The sequence below is a fragment of the Scleropages formosus genome, chromosome 17, assembly GCF_900964775.1.
Source record: "Scleropages formosus chromosome 17, fSclFor1.1, whole genome shotgun sequence".
In the NCBI taxonomy this organism is placed as follows: Eukaryota; Metazoa; Chordata; class Actinopteri; order Osteoglossiformes; family Osteoglossidae; genus Scleropages; species Scleropages formosus.
The window spans coordinates 7,307,101-7,328,623 of record NC_041822.1 but is presented as its reverse complement, the minus strand read 5'-3'; the positions used below and the strand labels follow the sequence as shown (position 1 = coordinate 7,328,623).

Here is a 21,523-nt window from a genome sequence, read left to right as displayed (position 1 = left end):
CTTACTCTGTTTCCTTCACTTATGTCCATGATGGTTTTCTTTGTTTTTTGATACGTTCATTTAAACTCATTATGTGTCTTAACTAGGATCACATAGTTGTTGCCGACCACCGTGTGTCCGGGTGAGAGAGGACTTGTGAGCACAGTAGTGCCACTTAGAACAATGGCCGTAGGGCTGTATGGAGATGAGAAAATATAGGGCTAAAAGAACCAATGCAGCATCAGGCTGTAAATATGCTTTGTATGTATGTACTTTGCACTTAAGTTTGAGTAACGTGATGTTAGCAGTTTTAACCCACTGACCCAGTACCACTTCAAAAACTAGTTCTTAATGGATTTTTAAAGGAAGCCAAACAGAGCAGAATATTCCACTACAATGTGTTGTAATGCCCATTTGGTGAATAATTAATATGTTTTTGCAAAGTGGGAACAGAGTGGTGTTTTCTGGGTTTCTTAATAGAGGCTGTTTTTTATACAGACTTCAGAGAAACAATGTTTTATGTCTACTGCTTGCAAAAAATATGCAAAATTACACATTTTTTTTCATAAAACAATATTTTACCAGGAAATAAAATACTATTTTACATTATGCAATTGTATAAATGGGTAAATAATTGTAGGTAGACTAACATTGTAAGTCACTTTGGAGAAAAGCGTCAGCTAAATGAATAAATGTAAATGGGGGGAAAAAGTACAAATACAACGTGAGCAAGGACAGCAACTGTTGCTTCTTCTCTCATGAAGTAGCTGGTTTATGGAGTTACCTTGAGGGTAAATACAACAGGAATGGATGAACGATACTGTTGTTAAACTTTTACTGTTGTTAAAACCACTGAGTGCACTTTCACAGTTTATGCAGAACAATTAAAATATCTCGCTTTTTTGACTCAGTTACTAATTCCGAAGTAACACAGCCATTGATAGGATGAAATTGATGTAGTTTCTGAAATGTGGAATATGGAGTTGTTCAAATAAAGACTGCAGGGGATGATTTCTTTCTTCATTATGGGTCACAGGGGTACATGCGTTAGTAGGTACATAAATGTGTGTGTAGTGTGTATGCTTCCTTGACCACATCACTCTACCTTAATTACCTCTTATAAGTGTATACTTTCACCCATTAAACCTTTTACATTTGTATACATCATTTAAAGTAGAAGTACTGACTGAATAAATTAAGGGACCTCAGGAGCCTGAACCTGAGCACACTCTCAATATTAGGCTACAAAAACTAAGTATGTTCCTATAACGTAAGGGAAATTAATTTGATTTTGGCTGAATAAACAATATTAACTATGTTATCTATAGCAGGAATGGAAGGTCATTTCCATGTAACATTGAGACTTGTCAAACCATTTTATGAAAAACAAAATGTTTCCCTTGGCTAAGGAAAACAGTCAGGGTTGCATTGTTTCACGCTCTTATTGTATTTCCACAACTAGGAGGAAATTGTCTCTTCAGTTATGATCTTAAGTGAAATCACAGAACTTCATTTCCATCATACCCAGTCTGCAACCCCTTTCATACCCTTTCTCTGCCTGTTCCCATGGGAACTTTAGGTTCTAGACCAACAATATATGACTTCAAACTACAGGACTTGTTTCCTTTCCTTCCTTCTAATTCTAATTTAGTCTTTAGCACCAGTTAACAATATTTGTATTGTTAAGTACTTTTTTATGGTCAAGGCCACTACGGTCTAGAGCTTATCCTGGAATCACTGGATACAAGATGAGTGTCCAGTTCAACTAATTGCATGTCTTTGGACTGCATGAGGAAATCAGAGCACCCATGCAAAAATGCAGAGGAAGCATGCAAAATCCACACAGACTGACCTGGGTTCTCATCTATGCCTGAACAACCCAGGAGTTGTAAGGTAATGTATGTGGAGGGAACTTCTGATGTCGGTCATAGAAGTTAAATACATTTTCTTGCCAAACATGTAAGAATAATCAAGCTGTTCCGTATCTTCATCAAAAACAGAATCTGGGTTGTGGTTTGACGGGAATTTAGACAGGGACTTTTGACAGATGATGCTGTCCCGCTATAGAAACATACAGTACGTACATCCATATCCACATTCTCAGTATTTGCAACAGGGCGAAGAGACAAACCAAACTTATTGTTCAAGATCTTTTGAATAGTTCAAATGAACAACATTTCAGTAAGCTTGTTTCCTTGCCCATTCCTAGAATGAATGAGTCCTGGAGTAAGTTCCTGGAGCAGCCTCACATTCAGAGAACAAATAAGACACCCTGGAAAACATAAACCTAACCTTTGACATATTACCTTTACCCCTAGTGTTCAGGTAATTTTTCCACAAATTCTAAAGAGACAATGTGTAATGTAATACCACAAGTTACTTGGTACTGGTTAACTTTTATCCTTTACCCTTTACATACTGCTAAAACTACTCATCCTGCTTGCAATAAACTAATACATATAAATTACACCATTGCACAGTTGTAAAGCATGGTGATAATGTTATTTTTGGTTGCAGCTGGTCCAGTGCACTCTCATTTGGGAAGTTCTGTGATCACTTACTTATTCTTACAAGATGCGTGTTCAGCTTTTAAAGGTCACATACTTTCTTCGCAAAGGTTAATGCTATGAACTAAGAGCAGTGATTAGTAGTAAACTCTGAGTGGCCTTTTCACTTTTTATTTAATACGTACTTCACAGTAAAACTGCCTCTCTAATTTATTTATTAATTTGAGCAGCTGGGCCCTGCCTCGTAAAATTCCCTTTCTTTTCTAACAACTTCACTTGTTTGCTTTGTTTAAATGACTGTCGTTCTCTGAATTGCATATACTTTTAAGTATAAATGCATTAATGGGTTCTGGGATTTTGTGTCCCAGGTTTTCACAGTTTCAACCTGTTCATTATGTAGCCCAGTGTATGCTGATTTTTACTGAAACTGAGATTAAAGTTAATTATTCTTGATCGAGCAGCTCCTGAATGAATTATTACAGCAAGGATGGAAACACTCTTGTATGAACCTAACATTTTAAGTTGCCTTTCACAAAGATGTCAACTAAATAATAAAGTTGTGTTAAGGTTTTTATAGTAAGCAAAACAAGCTTGCTAATTGTGCTACTTTGAGAGGAAGATGAAAGTATTTAAAATAACTACTCACTTGCATCCAAGGCACTGTGAGAGTATGGAGTAGAACTGCTGTATTGCTGGATATCAACTTTGTTAACATGTACCTCTGGCACAGATGTCATTTTTCAGTAGCTGTTTCTGGGAAAAGTTAGCCATTTCCTCTATAAATCACGAAATTTGGCACTGTGTGTGGTGTCAAAAAGTTTTTTTTTTCTGTACTTTATTGTGAGATGACCAAATTTCCTTCTTACAGTACTGGAAGGAAACAATTGACACCCAATTCCTGACTTCAACATCCTGTTTAATATTTTATTTTATTCATTAAATGTGTAAACCCTACTATTGTAGACACAAAAGAATCAAGTATTTTGACCTCCTTTAGAAGGAAAAGAATTAGTAGCACAAAACACCTTTTGGATTAGCCAGTTCATATGCTTGGGGTTAGTTGTACCTGCCCCTGTAATTCAGTGATTAAAATAAATAACTGATAAACATACAGTATTTTTTCTTTGCTGTAGAGCACTTAATGTACCATTAAATCACAGTGGACTGCCAAAATGCCTATCGTGAATGATGCCTTCTCCTTGTAGGTCATCACACATTCTACATTGGTGTGCACGTGCCCAAGAGTTACAGACGCCGGAGACGTCATCGCAGAAGAAGCAGCCACAAGGACAGGAGGGAGAGGGTGACGGAGAACGCCTCTGACAAGTCGGACACAGAAAACAATGATGAGGCCAGCAATAGCATCCTCAAACCCCTCAGTAAGTGCTGTAAAATGCATGTCGCTCCACATTAGCGTCCGCGTCATCTCCGTGCCAAAATGGGCACTCTTTCGGAGAGCAGGCCCTGCGGTCTTCCGGCCAGGGGGACTGCTGACTCCCCTTAATCAGAGCAGATAGCTGGGTCTGGCCTGCCTGGGTAACAAGCGCATTTGGACGGACTCAAGTTCGCCCCTGCGTATGAGTAGCAGGCTATAAATGGGGCTGGATTGTTCATATGAGTCTCGGAGCAGGGTGAGTGGAGACTAAGAGCTCCATCTCTGGGGAAATTGCTTTCCGCCTGAGGGCGTTGCTTATTAGCGTCTTTGCTGCTTTGGATACTCTGTGAAAGTGTGCTAATAGTATTGCCCGTGTGTGCTGTGAGGGGGATAGAGCAGTGCTGTCAAAGGAGCCTGTGCTTAGTAAGAAATTGCTTTCTGTTCCGTCAAAACAATGTATGACATCTTCCTCCGGACAGTTTTCCTCTTCTATCATTTGCAGTAGATTTTCAGGAGAAAAATTCCTTACTTGACTTTAAAACCAATTAGTTGCTCATTGTTAAAATATATAAATAACTTAAATGGTGTGGACTATGTTTTAGATATGCAGTATTTAGTTTCTGTCATTTAATATGCAACTTTCTCTTCATTTTTAACTCTGGTATGGGATAGATAGCTGTTACTTAAATTTTATAAGTCAGTAAGCAAGGTTGCTATAAATGTCTGAGAAGAGTTACCCAGATTACTGATGGTGATCATGGAAAGTAATTTAAAAGAATTTAACCTTATATCTTTCATGCCCAGGGGGGTGCGGTGGCGCAGTGGGTTGGACCACGGTCCTGCTTTCCGGTGGGTCTGGGGTTTGAGTCCCGCTTGGGGTGCCTTGCAACAGACTGGCATCCCATCCTGGGTGTGTCCCCTCCCCCTCCAGCCTTATGCTCTGTGTTATCGGGTAGACTCCGGTTCCCCACAACCCTGTATGGGACAAGGGGTTCTGAAAATGTGTGTGTGTGTGTATTTCATGCCCATTTGTCATCAGGATTTCTTGTGCATCAGTCATGTGGCATACAGTATATGTGTTTGTGGCTGCAGTGTCATGTGCTTCTGTGCTTGGCGTCCTGTGTATATTAATGCCAATTCCTGTGTATGCACAGAGTAGATGTTTTCACAAAGACGATGCATTGTAGTGACTTCAAACAGTACTGTAACATTTTGCCGCGAGATCCACACATCGAGCAGCAGAAGTTGATAGATTTGCACTCACCTCTTATTCATTTATAAAACATTTGAGTACTGAAATAATTTTCTATTGTGAACTGTTTTCTTATAGTGAAAAGTTTTCATAGGTACGTAAGTATGACATATGTCACAGCTGTGCTTTTACGGTGGTACAGTGCTGCAAGATGTGCTCGTGTGAGTTTTTTACTGCTGGTGTTTATATTGAGGGAAAGTATAAGGCAGAAAGTACTGTGGTTTATTATTATCATTCTTGTAACAAAGCACTTTCACCCTGACAGACTACAGTTTAAATTGAAGTCTCTGCTATATAAATGATAAGCTGCATTTCAAGGTATCGTACAGATAGGCCTTTGAAGTGCTTTGTACGGCGTGTACTGCAGCTCTTGTCTATGACTGACTTTCACAAAGGCTTCTTTTTCTCCAAACTCTCGTGGAATACAAAAAAGGGATCACGTTAGCCAACTTCCTGGATCCCCTACGAGCCTTTGTCAAGTTGTCATGGAGGTGTTTTCTTGTTCCCTGTTGTGGGGGCTTGCTTCACAGTACCTGCTAGTGTTCTGCATGGTTCACCAGCACAATATGTGGGAGCAACCAGTGGGTTAGAGTCATAAGTGATCAGAAAGGTTACAGACTTTAGTTATTAATACCCCTTTGAAGAATTCTCATCCACAAGATGCACATTGAATTAAACTTTCTACAGAAGTTGTATGCTTTGTCAGGTCTGGCTGTACTGGCTAGCTTCAGGTCACTGAGAGTGTGAATTTGAGGACCCCTTGCTTTGCTAATGCTGACTTCTGGTATCGGAGATGCTTTATTGTTTTCCCAGGTCTGTGTGTTCTCAGGCCTTCATCTGTGATATTGGTCTTGGGCAACAAGTAGGTAGACATTTCATCCACAAGTATGATGTTTCACTAGCAGTACTGAATATCTCATATATTCTTTGCATTAATTATGTCTGTTTGGGATATTTGCTTAGGAATGCTTTCAAGGTTCCTGACGCTGTCCATCTTATCACAAGTGCTTGACAGTCACAGGCGTATGCAGCACTTTTTGGGTTTCTTAAAGAATTTTTTCCTCAGTAGGAAAAGGGGTTTGCTCACACCCAGGAAATGTGTACAAGTAACGACTGTGTTTTAATGGTTTCATGGAAGGACAGACACATTTCAGCTATTCATGAGGATGAAATATGTGCCCTCAGGACTGTTAAGTAAAACTTCATGACCAATATTTTCTTCTCACTGCATGGGGTCGACAGGTTTTAAGACTTTTATAGCTTTTGTGTGCCTGCGTAGAAACCACTTTGCTCTGATACCTTTAACTGCTGAAAGTAAATTATTATATTTAATCAAACTGTCTGGCTACCGGGGGTGCGGTGGCGCAGTGGGTTGGGCCACAGTCCTCCTCTCCAGTGGGTCTGGGGTTCAAGTCCCGCTTGGGGTGCCTTGCGATGGACTGGCGTCCCGTCCTGGGTGTGTCCCCTCCCCATCCAGCCTTCTGCCCTGTGTTGCCGGGTAGGCTCCGGTTCCCCGTGACCCCGTATGGGACAAGCGGTTCTGAAAATGTGTGTGTGTGTGTGTGTGTGTGTGTGTCTGGCTACCCAGTATTCCTGTGAGAAAATAGGGCTGTGCAAAAGACAGGTTTGAATGTGGCCATAATGTCTTCAGTACAGTAAATTACTATCTATACTTTGAATTTGTACTCAGAATTGGGTAAAGAGATTAGCAGAGGGTCGGTTGCTTGCCTGCTGGAGGCCAGCGGGACCCCCATATTGCTGCAGAAGAAGCGGATGTTGATGTTCCTTTGGGATCATCTGTGTACTCAGGGGTGCTGCTTCTTCCTGCACACCCACCCTTGGCTAATCCCCACTAATGCAGTTTCCTTCGTTAGCAGTTATAATTAGTTAATCTAACCTCATTCTCCACCCAAGCCCGGTTGCTGTGTACACTTTCAAGAATAAAGCCAAGGCAAATGACTTGGAAGTAGAACACTTTTGGTTTTTATTTCAAATATTAATGTTTAGTAAACCACACACTAATCAACATCATAGATTTTTGCTCAAATTAGAACTGAATTAAGAGGAGAAATACCCAGAATCTGTCTGCGCTAACTAAAGTATGCCTTGCCTACTCCGGGAGGTGTGGTGGGCAATTTTGAAGGCAGTATTGACGCACATTGGGCAGTAGTGTGGCTTGGTAGTAACGATATTTGTCCTGGCACGTCATCTTTCTTTAAAAAGAATTTACCATGACAGTATAGAGCTTCCGACAACCTCACAAGATGCATGTGGTACATTAATGTAGTAGCATTTTTGCATTGCTGCCTGGAGGAATGTCTTTTTGATTTTTCTTTTTGTTTCCATGAGTTTATTTGCACCCAGGGCAAAAATGTAATCTATCATCATTGTTAACACCCCAAACCCATATATATATGTGCGCACATACATCAATGTTAGATTTTTTTTTATAACAATAACAGAAACATTATTACAATAATGGTTTTTTTACATAGCAGCTTCCAATGAACTCTATGTAGTGTTATCAGCCCACACCTTATTCACCCAGATGACTTACACTACTAGATACACTACTTACATTGGGTCACTCATCCATGCATCAGTGGAACACACACTCTCTCACACACACACACACACTACAGTTGAACCTGAACAGCATGTCTTTGGAAGGAAACCAGAGCACCTGAAGGAAACCCACACAGACATGGGGAGGACATGCAAGCTCGACACAGATTGAGTAGGGATCACCTCCTCTTGCACCACCCAGGTGCTATGAGACAGTAGCGCTACTTGCTGCACCACCATGCCTATCTTTTTTTTTTGATTGTTCTATAAAAAGAATGGAAGCAGAAGCCATTGAAATAACATAGAAGGGCAGTTGGTGGTTTGCCTTTTTGTTAAAGGCAGTGGGACAGCTGGTAGTGTAGTGGTTAGCAGTGCTGCCTTTGGACCCAAAGGTTATAAGGTTGAAAGTTGCTCTGGAGGAAAACATCTGCTAAATAAGTAGCTCTAATTAATTAGCAGCCCTCATCTCTCTCATTTCATCAGTTTTTCTCATAGAGTAATGAAATGTTAAATGCTTATGTCCTCGTCCCATTTGGATTTTTTGAACTACAGCTTTATCTTCTCAGCTTGCTATGAGTAACATCTTAAATAAACAATGTGATTTAAAAGTAAGAAATTTTACAGTGATGCAAAAGGTGTTTGTTTCCTTCTTTGCCTATATCCTATGATACCATGTGATACTTATCCCACAGTCATTTTACGTATCTTAAAATTGAATAGGCTGGTGACACAACTTTTTTGGGCAGTTTTTAAAATTAAGTATTCCTGAGCATTTAGTCTTTAATTTTCTTTCATTGTTTCATTCTTCATACAGAAAATATACTGTGTATTAATAGACATTTACTGTTCATTAATAATTGCTGCAGTTGAGAGGATTAAGGGTTATGAATTTTGAAATTGTTTGACCACATTATTTTTTGCTTGCCCAAATAAGTTTTCATTGTGATAACGTGAATGAGTTGATGAAAGTCTTCTGTACTGAGTATGGTGTTAGAGAACTTTAACAGAGAATTTTTTTTTGTAATAGCTAATGTATTTATGAGACTTCACTTTGGTAAAAGGGGTAAAACGGCAGCACAATCAACAATCCCAGAGAGAGAAGAACATTCATTGTTCTAGCAACAGAAGAGAGGATGCATGTGACTGCAGTGATGTTTTGTTCATTCGTCCCCTTCCGTGGTGGTGCTTCTAGGCAATGATACTCTGTGTCCACCTCCTTAAACGTGGCTCTGTCTTTCCCGTTTGGTTTGTGATAATTGAGGAACCAGACTAGCTGATAGTCCCTTTACAATAGTACTGGCTGCTCGTTCGTGTTCAGTGTTATTTCAAATAAAACTATTGGGCAAGAATAGAAGGTACAGAAAAATATTTGAAAAGGCAGTAACATAATGAATTTATATGTTAATGTTAGTATTGAACAGGGGGTGTGGTGGCGCAGTGGGTTGGACCGGGTCCTACTCTTCGGTGGGTCTGGGGTTCAAGTCCTGCTCGGGGTGCCTTGCGGCGGACTGGCGTCCCGGCGTCCCGTCCTGGGTGTGTCCCCTCCCCCTCTGGCCTTACACCCTGTGTTGCCGGGTAGGCTCCGGTTCCCTGCGACCCCGTATGGGACAAGCAGTTCAGAGAATGTGTGTGTGTGTGTGTGTGTGTGTGTGTGTGTGTTAGTATTGAATAATATAAGTAATGCTGTATGAAACTCACATTCCAGATGAACTTATGTACTTCACATACATTTCATTGCTTGCAAAACTGTTCTTTGTGGAAGAATCATGAATTATAGATGGCAGGTGGGACTCTAAAGTGCTGCAGTGTGAAGTCTGCCTGCTGAGTTTTGGCGCTTGGCTGTTTTTTTATGATTTTTGTATTTGTTTGCAATGTACTACTGGAGTGCCCTCCAAGTCCATCAGCACTGTTTGAAGATCAAACAAGTAATCAAAGGTTATTTAATATTGCATTTTATCAAAGAAGATATCTGAAAGTGCCCTATAGATTATTTCCAGAGGCAATAAAAAAAAAACAAATAACCCCATTTGCTGAAAATATTAGCTTAAACACAGATGGTCTTAAACTTACTATTAAACTTGAACCATTGATCTAAATTCTGACTCACTGTCATTAACCTCTTGTCCAAATCAGTGTAGCAGCTTTCCAGAGCTCATCCTGGAAGTACAGGACTCCAAGTAAAGTACTTGTATGATGCACCTTGGACAGGATGCCCATCCAATTTAGAGTCACCAGTTCACCTGAAACATGTGTCTTTGGACTGTGAGAGGACCTGTAGGAAACCCACTCAAACGTTGGGAGAACTCTGCATAAACTGATCTGCATTCCAGTCTACGCCCAAACAGCGGAGGAGCTGCGCAACAGCCGCTTTCCCCACTGCACCACAGTAATATATAAGACTAAAGGTGAAAGCTGCCATATGAATGCTGTCCTATATTGGTTGAGTTGAGTTGAAGGGTGGTGAAGATGAACCCTAACCCATGCAGATTTTGGACACTTGCATTTGATCTTGTAGCTTGAGGTAGAGCCATGGTTAGTGGAATAAAAGACATTGCACTATTGTAATTTTATAGCTGACACAAGATAGGTACGTAGAAGTGCCACAAATGAAATATCAACAATTATTAACTTACAGCATATCGAAGAGGTGAAGGTCAAGAGATTCACGTGGCTATGAGCACTAGAACTGAGCCTTACCGTGGACCAGGTGTACCGAAGGAGGCTGTGGCTAACTGATACAGAGAGAGCAGTAGGTTATAGTTTCGAACATCATAAAACACTATAGCTATAAATCTCATTCCTACACTCAGCACTGCGTATATGACAATATAAAATAGGGTAGGATTTTATCCTGTTCTTCATATGTTGTAACATGTATTTCTTTGTACAAGCTGAGCATATGGGCTTCCCAGTGGTGCACTGAGTAGCACTGTCATCTCACAGTGTCTGGGTTCTGAACTCTGATATTGGTTTGAACCTGGCTGAGTCTATGTGGAGTTTGTATGTCCTCCTCATTTGTATGTGGTTCTGAGGTTATATCTGGGTGCTTTGGTTTCCTCTGATTTGCCCGGAGTGTGTGTATGTGTGGGTAAATGTGTGTGTGATTGTACTCTGAACCTGATTCCCCATTCAGGGTGTATCCTGCCCCACGCCCCATGCTACCAAGATAGGCCTATGCTCTGAACCATGCTGCGATACACAGGAAGTTGTTGAGAATGAATGAATGCAAATGTATAAACTACATTATAGATTACCGCTGTAAAATATCTGCTGTTAGGTTTGTGATGGTTTAATTTGTTGATAGCCTGCTGGCAAGAATTCAACAGGTTCTAATTTTTGAATGTACATCTGCTAGGCTTTTTTTTTTTTAATGTTATTGGGTTGCTCTTTACAAAAGCCTAGAGGAAAGTATGAGCTGGAACAGCTGCATGCTTGCTTGTTTTGGTACTGCACAACATTATTTGTGTATATTGGTTTTTTCTCAGAGGGGGTTGCAGTGGTGCAGCAGGCTTGGCCAGGTCCTGCTGTCTGGTGGGTCTGGGGTTCAAGTCTTGCTTTGGGTGCCTTGTGATAGAGTGATGTTCCATCCTTGGTGTTTCCCCTCCAGCCGTATGCCCTGTGCTGCTAGGTTAGACTCCGGCTCACCATGACCCTGCTCAGGGCAAGTGGCTTCAGACAGTGTGCATGGGTTTTGATCATACAATTTCTTAAGAGATAAGAGTTCTGTGTAACACTCACCTTCTTCCATCAGTTTTTATGATCATTGCACAGTTTACTTTGTTCAGAAGTCAATAATTTTCTGTGGAATTTTAGAAGAAAAAGGGAATTTTCAGCTCAGCCTCAAATTGTTGCAGTCAGCAGAATCCAAATTGTGTCTTGATCCTCTTTAATGATCTTGCTATGCTGTAAGGTTTGGCAAAAGAGGAACTCAGTTCCTATTAGTTGTAGGTAACAACAACTGAATGTCTAGCCAGGGATGGGTGCTGCAGCAAGCAGCGCTGCTGTCTCACAGCACCTGGATGGTGCAAGAGGAGATGGGTTTGATCCCTCCTCAGTCTGTGTAGAGGAGTTTACATGTTCTCCCTGTGTCTGCCTGGGTTTCCTCCCACAGTCTGAAGACATGCTGTTCAAATGCCCCCATAGTGTGTGAGTGAGACAGAGAGAGAGTGTGTTCCACTGACGTGTGGGCTGGTAACACTACATAGTGTTCATTGGAAATTGCTTTGGAGAAAACTGTCTGCTAAATAAATGTAATGATGAGTGTTACCCTAATAATGCTGATTTTATCACTAAGTAATATTCAGTTGAACAAAGGTAACCAGATTAGTTTGCAAGTGTTGAATGATTAATGACGAGTGTACTACAACTGGTTTAAATGTTAAACTCCAGGCCCTTTATTACATTTTCTCCCAGAATTCATTCTCCATGCTACAAATCTAGTGTCTTATTATTTAGAAAATGCTGAGTTGATGAATGCCACTTGTTTTGCCACTTAAAACCTCCCTGGAAATTCATGTACCTTATTTCGTACCATAATGGTCTGTTGAGTCATAGTTTTTAGAACCTGATTTTTCAATATGGTTTTTTCCCAGTATCAGATTTGGAAATTATAATACAGTATAAATATTAAGTATAACATTTAGAAATATACATATCTATACCATTTATTTTTGTATTAATTGTATTTATTTGCTAAAAAATGTTAAGAAAATTATAATTTGAAGGCATCGTAGAATATTTCTGAATTTCTCCTCCAGTAAAGAACATGAAAACAGCACAGATTCTATTTTCTTTCACCAGGAGGGAGAGACATCAGGCAAATACAAGCAACCTTCTTCTGCCAATCATTCTTATCACAGAACATAACAGGCAATATTAATAATATAACAATTAGCTTTTAAGACTCCCCTGGCTGCTTTCAGTAGGCTTTCTGAACCATCATAGTATAATACATGCACACACACACACACACACACACACACACACACTTTCTGAATCGCTTGTCCCCTACAGGGTCACGGGGAATCGGAGCCTAACCTGGCAACTCAGGGCGTAAGGCCGGAGGGGGGGGACACACACACCCAGGACAGGACGCCAGTCCGTCGCAAGGCACCCCAAGCAGGACTTGAACCCCAGACCTACCGGAGAGCAGGACCCGGTCCAACCCACTGTGCCACCACGCCGCCCTCATAGTATAATACTTTGCCTTTTATTAAAGTACATAATTTAATATATTTTGTACACATAAAATTAGTATTATTTTAACATTTTGGGTTGTCAATCATCATAAATAAATTTTAAACATATGAAACAACACTGGGATTTTAGAACTTAATAAATTTGGCCATGGTATTCCAAAGTCAATGTGGAATTAAGGTAAACACTGAAGACATTATCCCAATTCACAGAAGCAGATCTTTACTTCCTTTATAGGGGTTGTTTTCAGTTTGAGAACATGTGCATGACCATACACCAATGGCAGACTACTATATTCCTGACTACTAGTCAGGAATTAAATGAAGAAGACAGACCATCTGCAAAAAATACTGAGTTATTATCAACTAAGCTATAGGAAGGTATAGTATTTAAAGTATTTAAAGGGGATGAATATTGTGCTGAAAGAAGAAGTCTGACCTAAAACATCGTGGAACGGTAGCTCCTTTAAGCCCCATTCTGGGCAGCAAGCATTCTTCCCCTCTCCTTTCCCATGTGCCCCCTTGCAGGGACAAAGTCCTCTTTGTACGCACAGGGTTCTTGGCTACAGTGCACAGAGCTTTGAAACTCATTTGAACGATGTGATTTTCATTTCTATCTCTTTTTCGGGCCTTCTCGGCCTTGCACTCGCCCATACTGAACACCCCTTCCCCTTAGCAACTGCAAGAATGGGCAGCCAATTGCTGCCTGAAGTACAGTGGGTGGAATCTATGCCATGTTTTTCTATTGAGTCAAGTGAGGATTTGCTGAGCGAAACAGAATGGAAGTGGGGAGTAATAGGCCTCGGTCTGCACGGCACTGCAGCTTTTGCTATTCTGCTTTGCACAATGAAGTGTCACACAGACTTGTTGTTGGTGCGGAAAATCAACCCCTTTTCGCTTCTTATAGTGCAAAGAGCTCAAAGCACAACTCATGTCCCTTTGCTGAAGATGTTTAATAATAAACAGATTCATACTCAGATACTGCAGGAAAATTGTTACATTATAACATTGTGAATATGAACATCCCAGATGAAGTAGTGGGATGATGCTGACTGTCTTTCTGAGTCCATCGTACAGGTAAAGTAGGATATCTATATGAGTAGGTGTAAGTACTTTTTAAATATTTGAATAGTAAAATTTCAACAGAACCCTTGTGTTATTGCATGTCAACTATGAGACATACAATGGTATAACTAATGTTTCACTTTTGTTGCCAAATTTAATACGTTCTTCCGTCTACACTTAGCAAACCAAGGCAGGCAAGGTCTGACCTTGTAGTTAATATTTAAGGACGTGGATTAGGTTCAAAATCCTATGTTCAAAGTTAAAAACAGTGACTTTCATTAAATTGACCTCTTTGTCAATTAAATGACTCATTGTGAAAGACCCTTTACAAAATGTATCTTACAAAACTTATTGCTGTTACAGAAATCCAATTTGAGTTAAAAAACCTAATATCATTTTACTTTCTTTTAGCATAAACTGGTTTAATCACTGAGCCAATAAAAAATCTGTTTAGTGTTATTTTTATGGCATTTTAAGGCATTTATCACAACAGTTATTATACCTTTTATTCATTAATGCTCTGTTCTCACTGTGATTTTGAAAATAGTTTGCTAAATCATTGTAAACGATAGAAACAATATGCATTTACTGATTAAAAGGTAGTGAGTTTTGACCGTAGGCACAAATCAGCTGAAACAATGAAATAAAACATGAAAAATTAAGAATCACTGAGGGGGCTATAGCAGGCCTCAACCTCTGTGCAGTGAGTCAGGCAGTTGGTTTTGTTTAGTTGCATTTTAGTACTAAATGCAAGGCTCACAAAACATTAATGGAATTTTCAAGTAAGACAATAAGTTCTGATAAGTACCATTTAAGTTTGCAAAAATATATGCCTTGACACTTTATTATAGCTGTAACTCAACAGGTCTCAAACTGAGGTCTCAATTAAATACTCATTCAGAAGTAAATGGGAAACCCTAAAGAGATGTGCAATGAACTTTTTTTGGATTCATTTTCAGTATGTGTTTCTGCTGTATGATAGAAGTGTTATGCTGTGTGCTTCCTACTAATGTATCTGTAGCACATGTTGCTGGTTGCACAGAAGAGAGGAAATTATTTCTTGGAAGGATAGTAAAGGAAAGGGTGCTTCTGCTGAGTTGCGAAAAGCCTAGGACAGTAATAAGACACAAGCATGCTTACTTTTCAATTTCATCATGCTCTGTGGGATTGTATAATATTGGATGTCATTGGATGTGCACAGATGACATCAACACACAAAGAACTTGAGAGTTGCTGGTGCTAAGGAATTTGAATTAGAGCAGAGGGAATTAAAATAATTCTGTTTTGAGGATTTTTTGTTATGATTGTATTTGTGCAGTTTAAATCCAGCATTCCAGGGTGAAAGTGTGTGTGCTTGCATGTTTGTATATGGTCTTCATCCTTACACTGTTTAAGAATCTTGAATTACCTGTGGGATACACTTCAGGTGCTGCATAATGCAGTTGATGTTTTTTAAACATGTTGTTTCATGTCAGTATCAGATGTGTTAGAAGAATATCTGCTATTTCGCAAGAAGGATCTGATTTCATTCTAAATTTGATTTGTTTTCTAAATTTGTTTTAATAACGGCAGTGATGTAGCTGAACGTTGTTTTTGATAATTGGAACTATTACTATAGATTTAAAAAAATGTAGTGGCCTGCTTGATTACTTATATTTATGTCTATGTACAGTATATGTATATATTTTATTTGTGTATTATACATGCATATATACACACAACTACATATATATGTGTCTTTGTATATTGTAAGCTTTAGGGGTGCTGATTGGTGACACTTTTCTGAGGGGTAGGGCTGATAGTATACTGGTTCATGCTAATACCCTTGGTCCTGGAGGCTATAGGTTCAAATTCTCTCCCAAGTTTTGAATTTAAAGAGAATTGCTCCAGTGTTTAAGCTGACAAACATCTGTTAGTAATTTATTTCCTAATGTAATGCACAAATGATATTTTCTATAAGATGTACATTGCTTTTGAGAAAAGTGTTTGCTGAATGAATAAATGTAAATGTAAATATTTATATAATGTGTATGAACAGATGTATTTTCTGAGAAGTCAATACTACATTAATGAAGTCTCCGCTTTAAAATTCATTTCTGAAGACCGGAGTGGGACCATTTTGTTTCTATATTTGAGGTATTGAACTTCCAAGGGCTTTTTTCATGTGCACTGATGCTTGACTAAATATTCAAATTAGAAGACAAGAGGGAAGGAAAGCAAAGCCCTCTTGTGAAGAATGAACAGTTTGTGAAACATTTCCTAATTGTTAATGAGGGGGTTTTTGGCCAGGGGCCGAGCTTTCCCGAGGGCCAATGGTGAGGGCTATTGCTTGTGGCCCAAAGGGAGGGCACTAGCTGTGGGGGGAGTAGAATCTCTACCTGCGACTTGTTGCCACAAAGTTGGGCTTGAAGACGACAGGAGCTTTCCCAAGATATTAATGAAGGTGTAGATGCTTATTGCTCCTGGGCGGGATGGTCTAGCTTGCCTCTGGCACTCATAACACTCATCTTCAGTTTCTGTCGGACGGTATCTGAGAAGGTCCTGCCAATGTCTTCTGCCAACGGGATGAAGACTTGTGGGGTGAACGAGAATGAGGCGTCCACAGTAGAGCTCCCTCTGCTACCGGTGGCAAAGGTGTCCCCTCCTGTGGAGAATGTGTCACAGCCCCCTAAGACACCCCCACCCCTGAAGAAGATGAATGGCTTCGGTGAAGAGGTCAAACTGAATGGCCAAACAGCTGTCATCACCTACCATGTTGTAAGCCGCAGTATCTTCCCCTTTGTAGTTTCACCAGCTGCCGAAAGGATTCGGTTCATCCTGGGGGAGGAGGATGACGGTCCAGCACCACCCCAGCTCTTCACTGAGCTGGATGAGCTGTTGGCTGTCGATGGGCAGGAGATGGAGTGGAAAGAGACAGCAAGGTAGGCTTTCTGTGAACCCCTGTCGGTGCATCTCCCACATCTTGGAACATCAGCAGTAACAGTATGTTTGTGGCAAGGGTAGTGGAAGCACCTTTATTTCTGAAGTGACTGCTGAAGATTCTGAGCTAAAAAAGCACAGACTGAGAAATACGTACTCTCAAAGCAAATATCAACATCAAACACCTCTCAAATGTCTTGGGAAAGCTATGGTTGATGGAATAAGTTAACAATAGTATATGTTTGTAGGTACTGTACGCAAACCAGAAACAGTCATAAACAGACTTTTTTAAGAGCATCCCTTATATTTCAGTACCGTGCTAGAATGAATAGTAAGATTCAGTCCATTGAGTTTTGTGTGGTTAAAAACCATGTTGCGTTAATAAAGAATTTCATCTGTTATTGGTGGTTTAATTTCTGATATAGTTTCTGAAGGCATGTTTCCAATTGTAAAAAGTTTCCTATCAAACATTCAGCAGCCTATGGTGACAGACTTGAGCTGCAATTTTCATTAATCGCAGCTGTCTTCTTTATCTTGTGGAACACATTTTAATGAAAACTGTTGTCTTACTATAAAGACATGCCTATACTTGTCTTTTTCTTGTTTTTCTATTTGGTTATAAAATGCTATTAGATGAGGTTTAGATATTTTTTCAGTATTGCTTGCTCTCGCTGATTTTTTGTTTTTTATTGAACTCACCTGTAGTTAATGGAAATAGAGCTGTCTAAATATAATTTTTCAAAATTTGAAAAACTAAGATAAACTTATGTGTATGTAGATGCTATTTAAGATTAAAGTATTTAAAGCTGAGATATTTTTGTTGTACTGATGGCATGTATATTGCAATTAAAAGTTGCTGCAAGCTCTTAGTATACAGCTCCCTTTATGCACTTCATTCACACTCTTGCTTTGAGTGATACTATTATAAACAATCTACCATCTTCAATTCAGTAAAATGTTGTTTCTCTGCTTCCACAGGTGGATAAAGTTTGAAGAAAAAGTAGAGAAAGGAGGTGAGAGGTGGAGCAAACCACATGTTGCCACATTGTCCTTACACAGCTTGTTCGAGCTGAGGACCTGTATTGAAAAAGGCACCATTATGTTGGACTTGGAGGCCTCTACTCTCCCGCAGGTTGTGGGTAAGCAGTGATTTGCAATGTACAAGCATGCAAACGGACTGTCAAAATTATATTTTTGTCAGGTGTCACTTGGATTAGTATTTGCAGTAATCCCACTTGCAATAGTAGATTTAGAGCATAGATTTAGAAGAGAGGGTTAAGTTTTGGGTACTGTCCCAGACTCAGTGAAGGCCAGGGTCCAGGAGCATTACCATTGAGGAGTTTCTCAGTGCTGCTGATCCATTTGATTCATTTCTGCACTGCACGCTGCCTTAGTGAGCTGCATTGAAAAGAGATAGACTTAAATCTGAGCTACATCCACCCTAGTGAATTCTTTCTTTGACACAATAAAATTGAAAGCCTATCCATTAGAGATTGGGTCATTCATAAATGGCTTCGGGGTGGTTTGTTGCACACAATCATGAGCTGCAGAAGGCAACATGATATCAGATCCTTTTTGTGTCCTGTAAGAACAGTGTTTTTCCTTAATGTGGGGCATGACCTTTTCTTGAGTAATTTATTACCCTCAACACAATTAGAGTTCGACTGATCATACTCTTCTTCCGTTTCTCATTTTCCAGAGATGATCACTGACAGCCAGATTGAGAATGGTCAACTTAAAGCTGATCTCAAAGAAAAGGTTATGTATACCTTGCTGCGCAAACATCGCCACCAGACTAAGAAGAGTAACCTACGGTCACTAGCTGACATCGGCAAGACAGTCTCTAGTGCAAGTAGGCTGTTTTCCAACCAGGATAATGGTAATATAGATGCCAGTTTGGTGCAGTCTTCTTCCTACTTGTTCTGAAAGTCATGTGTGTCATTTAAGGTTTCCCACATTTGCTACATTAAAATGTCTTGAGAAAACAACCATATATTTTGTAGAGTCCATATTTAGTCTTACTTTGTTTATGCTATTATACTTGAGGGTGTTAAGTAGACACTGTTAGTGTTTTGAACATCCAAGGTAGTGTTAGCTTTTTGTTTTGCATAAGAAATTGAGAAAATTTGTTTGTACATAGGGGGTGCGGTGGCGCAGTGGGTTGGACCGCAGTCCTGCTTTCCGGTGGGTCTGGGGTTCAAGTCCCGCTTGGGGTGCCTTGCGGCGGACTGGCGTCCCGTCCTAGGTGTGTCCCCTTCCCCCTCCGGCCTTACGCCCTATGTTGCCGGGTAGGCTCCGGTTCCCCGTGACCCCGTAAGGGACAAGCGGTTCTGAAAATGTGTGTGTGTGTGTTTGTACATAGGGGTGCAGTGGCGCAGTGGGTTGGACCACAGTCCTGCTCTTCGGTGGGTCTGGGGTTCAAGTCCCGCTTGGGGTGCCTTGCGACGGACTGGCGTCCCGTCCTGGGTGTGTCCCCTCCCCCACCAGCCTTACGCCCTGAGTTGCCGGGTTAGGCTCCGGTTCCCCGTGACCCTGTATGGGACAAGCGGTTCTGAAAATGTGTGTGTGTGTTTGTACATAAATATTTATTTGACTGCATAATTATAAATGTTCTGTATTGTTAATAATTATCCACTTAACCAGTTACCTGAAATACAGGTAATTAAAAAAAATAATGTTACATAATAAGAGTGTAAAGAACCAGGAGTATCAGTCTTTGCTGATACAAAAAGCAAAATGCCAAGCGTGCATAAAAAGCTGAAGTATTGTATCAGTTGTCTACACATTCACTTGAAAAAGACGCACAGATGCATCATCAGATCAGACACCTTTCAAACCAAATCTACATTTTTTTAAGTTCAGATAGTTTTCTGGCCAAATATAACAGGCTGCACAAAGCGATCAAACTTGAGAAGTCTGCCAAATGTGCCCCCTTAACAATTATTTCCACTTGAAAAGATTTGGCAAGCAGGCCAACGTCATTCTACGATAAAGCCAGTGTGGGCCAAAAAGGTTTCCCTGTGGGCTCTCACAAATGGCTGGTTGGGAGATTTTACCGTATATTTATACGCTTATATTTACATTTACATTTATTCATTTAGCAGATGCTTTTCTCCAAAGTGACATGCATCTCATAGAAAATACAATTTGTGCGTTACATCAGGAGAAAGAGACATAGTTGCAGACGTGTGATTATGAAGTAGTTAGTTACTTTCACGATATGCACCAATGTAAAAAAAAAAAACTGCTGATTAATTTGATTGTCATGAGCTGGTAGTCAATTTTTAAAATGTGAGGTGTATGAGATGGATTTTTTAAAATTGATTTGCACGAAGTGCTTTTCTCAGTTTGATTCATGCATGGCATTGTGTGCACATGAGCTTGGGCCGGTGTGAGGCAATCCTTTTCATCAAGGAGTAGCTAACTGTTGTTCATGGAGCTGCTCTCACTTTGATAGACTGCACATGTAGCTTGAACAGACAATCAGCAGTTAGTTTCCTTATTGTGACCTTTGTTGGCTATTCTTGGAAGGTTGTCAAAGATATTCACTTGACATTGTTGTACTGCTGAAAGAAGGTGGCAGCTCAGTTGCAAATGTAGTTCAGGATCACTGGGTGTGGTTAAACAGACATTATTCTTCATGGACATTGTCTTCAATACATATGAGAAACCTTTATACACTACAGCTTTTTCTTGAGGTGTTCAATCAAGTGATGTTATTGCAGCTAAGCTCTTACCATTATTTGGGTTTTTCTGTGTTAACTGGTGCATTTGCAGCTTACACTAACCTCATTTCTTCCCCTCATGGGACTAGTGTGTACATACGGATATGTACAATGTATGCAGAACAGATGCAATGTATCCCATGCAGATTTCAACGTACATGTGCTTTTATCAACTATAACCCAATTCAGATTAACAGTTTTTCATAGTATAAATAGCATATTCATGGTCATGAGTTTGCCTTCAGCAGTCTCAATGATCAGTGAATCAGTCAGTGAAGGTTGCTTTAGGCACAAGAACTATAAAATAACCTTCAGAGTACAAATTTGTGCTGTTTGAATTTAGCTTAAAGGTTAAATGAATGTTCCTACAGCTGAGATATGTACAGAATGTCTGTGATTATGTGCTGCCCATACCAAGAAAAGTATGGCCATTTTACTGCTAAGTCTGCATATAGGAAAACTATTTTTATATTTTTGTTGTTGACTTTTATAGAATGTTCAGGATGCACTCAATTCTATGGATTATAGTTCATACATTTCAACAACTTATTCGTTCTTTATTTATTCGTGTACATTCTGAAACATGTATAAAAAAATACCTGATTTTTGTTTCTCTGTAAATGCAGTCATTTTTGCAACCTGCATACAGTTGTTATGTGGTGTTATGGAAGCCTTTGTTTTGGTAGCATATCAGAATTATACGTGCGCATGCGCGCACACACACAAACACACACACACTCTCTCTCTCTCACTCAGCTTTGTTAACAGCTTGTCCTGGTCATGGTCACAGTGGTCTGGAGGAACAGGGATGGGCTTCGTAATAAGTAAAAATGTGCCCTTCATTTGGTAAAGTATGTGAGTGGGATCGTATAGGAGTGGAACTAACACTCACAATAAAATGAAGTTATTAATCTGAATAAAGCTTTTACAGAAATTAACAT

At 39.9% G+C, this 21,523-nt stretch overlaps 1 protein-coding gene across 6 annotated transcripts in view; it reads left to right on the top strand.

Annotated features, from left to right (window-relative positions):
* LOC108938570 (electrogenic sodium bicarbonate cotransporter 1) overlaps window positions 1-21,523 on the top strand; it is a 65,994-nt gene that overhangs the window by 8,992 nt on the left and 35,479 nt on the right. For 4 of the 6 annotated variants that reach the window (XM_018759208.2, XM_018759211.2, XM_018759210.2 and 1 more), the window contains exons 3-6: window positions 3,692-3,865; window positions 16,724-16,859; window positions 17,836-17,996; window positions 18,557-18,736. In XM_018759208.2, the coding sequence (XP_018614724.1) occupies window positions 3,692-3,865; window positions 16,724-16,859; window positions 17,836-17,996; window positions 18,557-18,736 (651 nt within the window). The remainder of the gene's footprint in view (window positions 1-3,691; window positions 3,866-16,723; window positions 16,860-17,835; window positions 17,997-18,556; window positions 18,737-21,523) is intronic. The other 2 variants (XM_018759212.2, XM_018759215.2) reach the window with 1 other exon arrangement.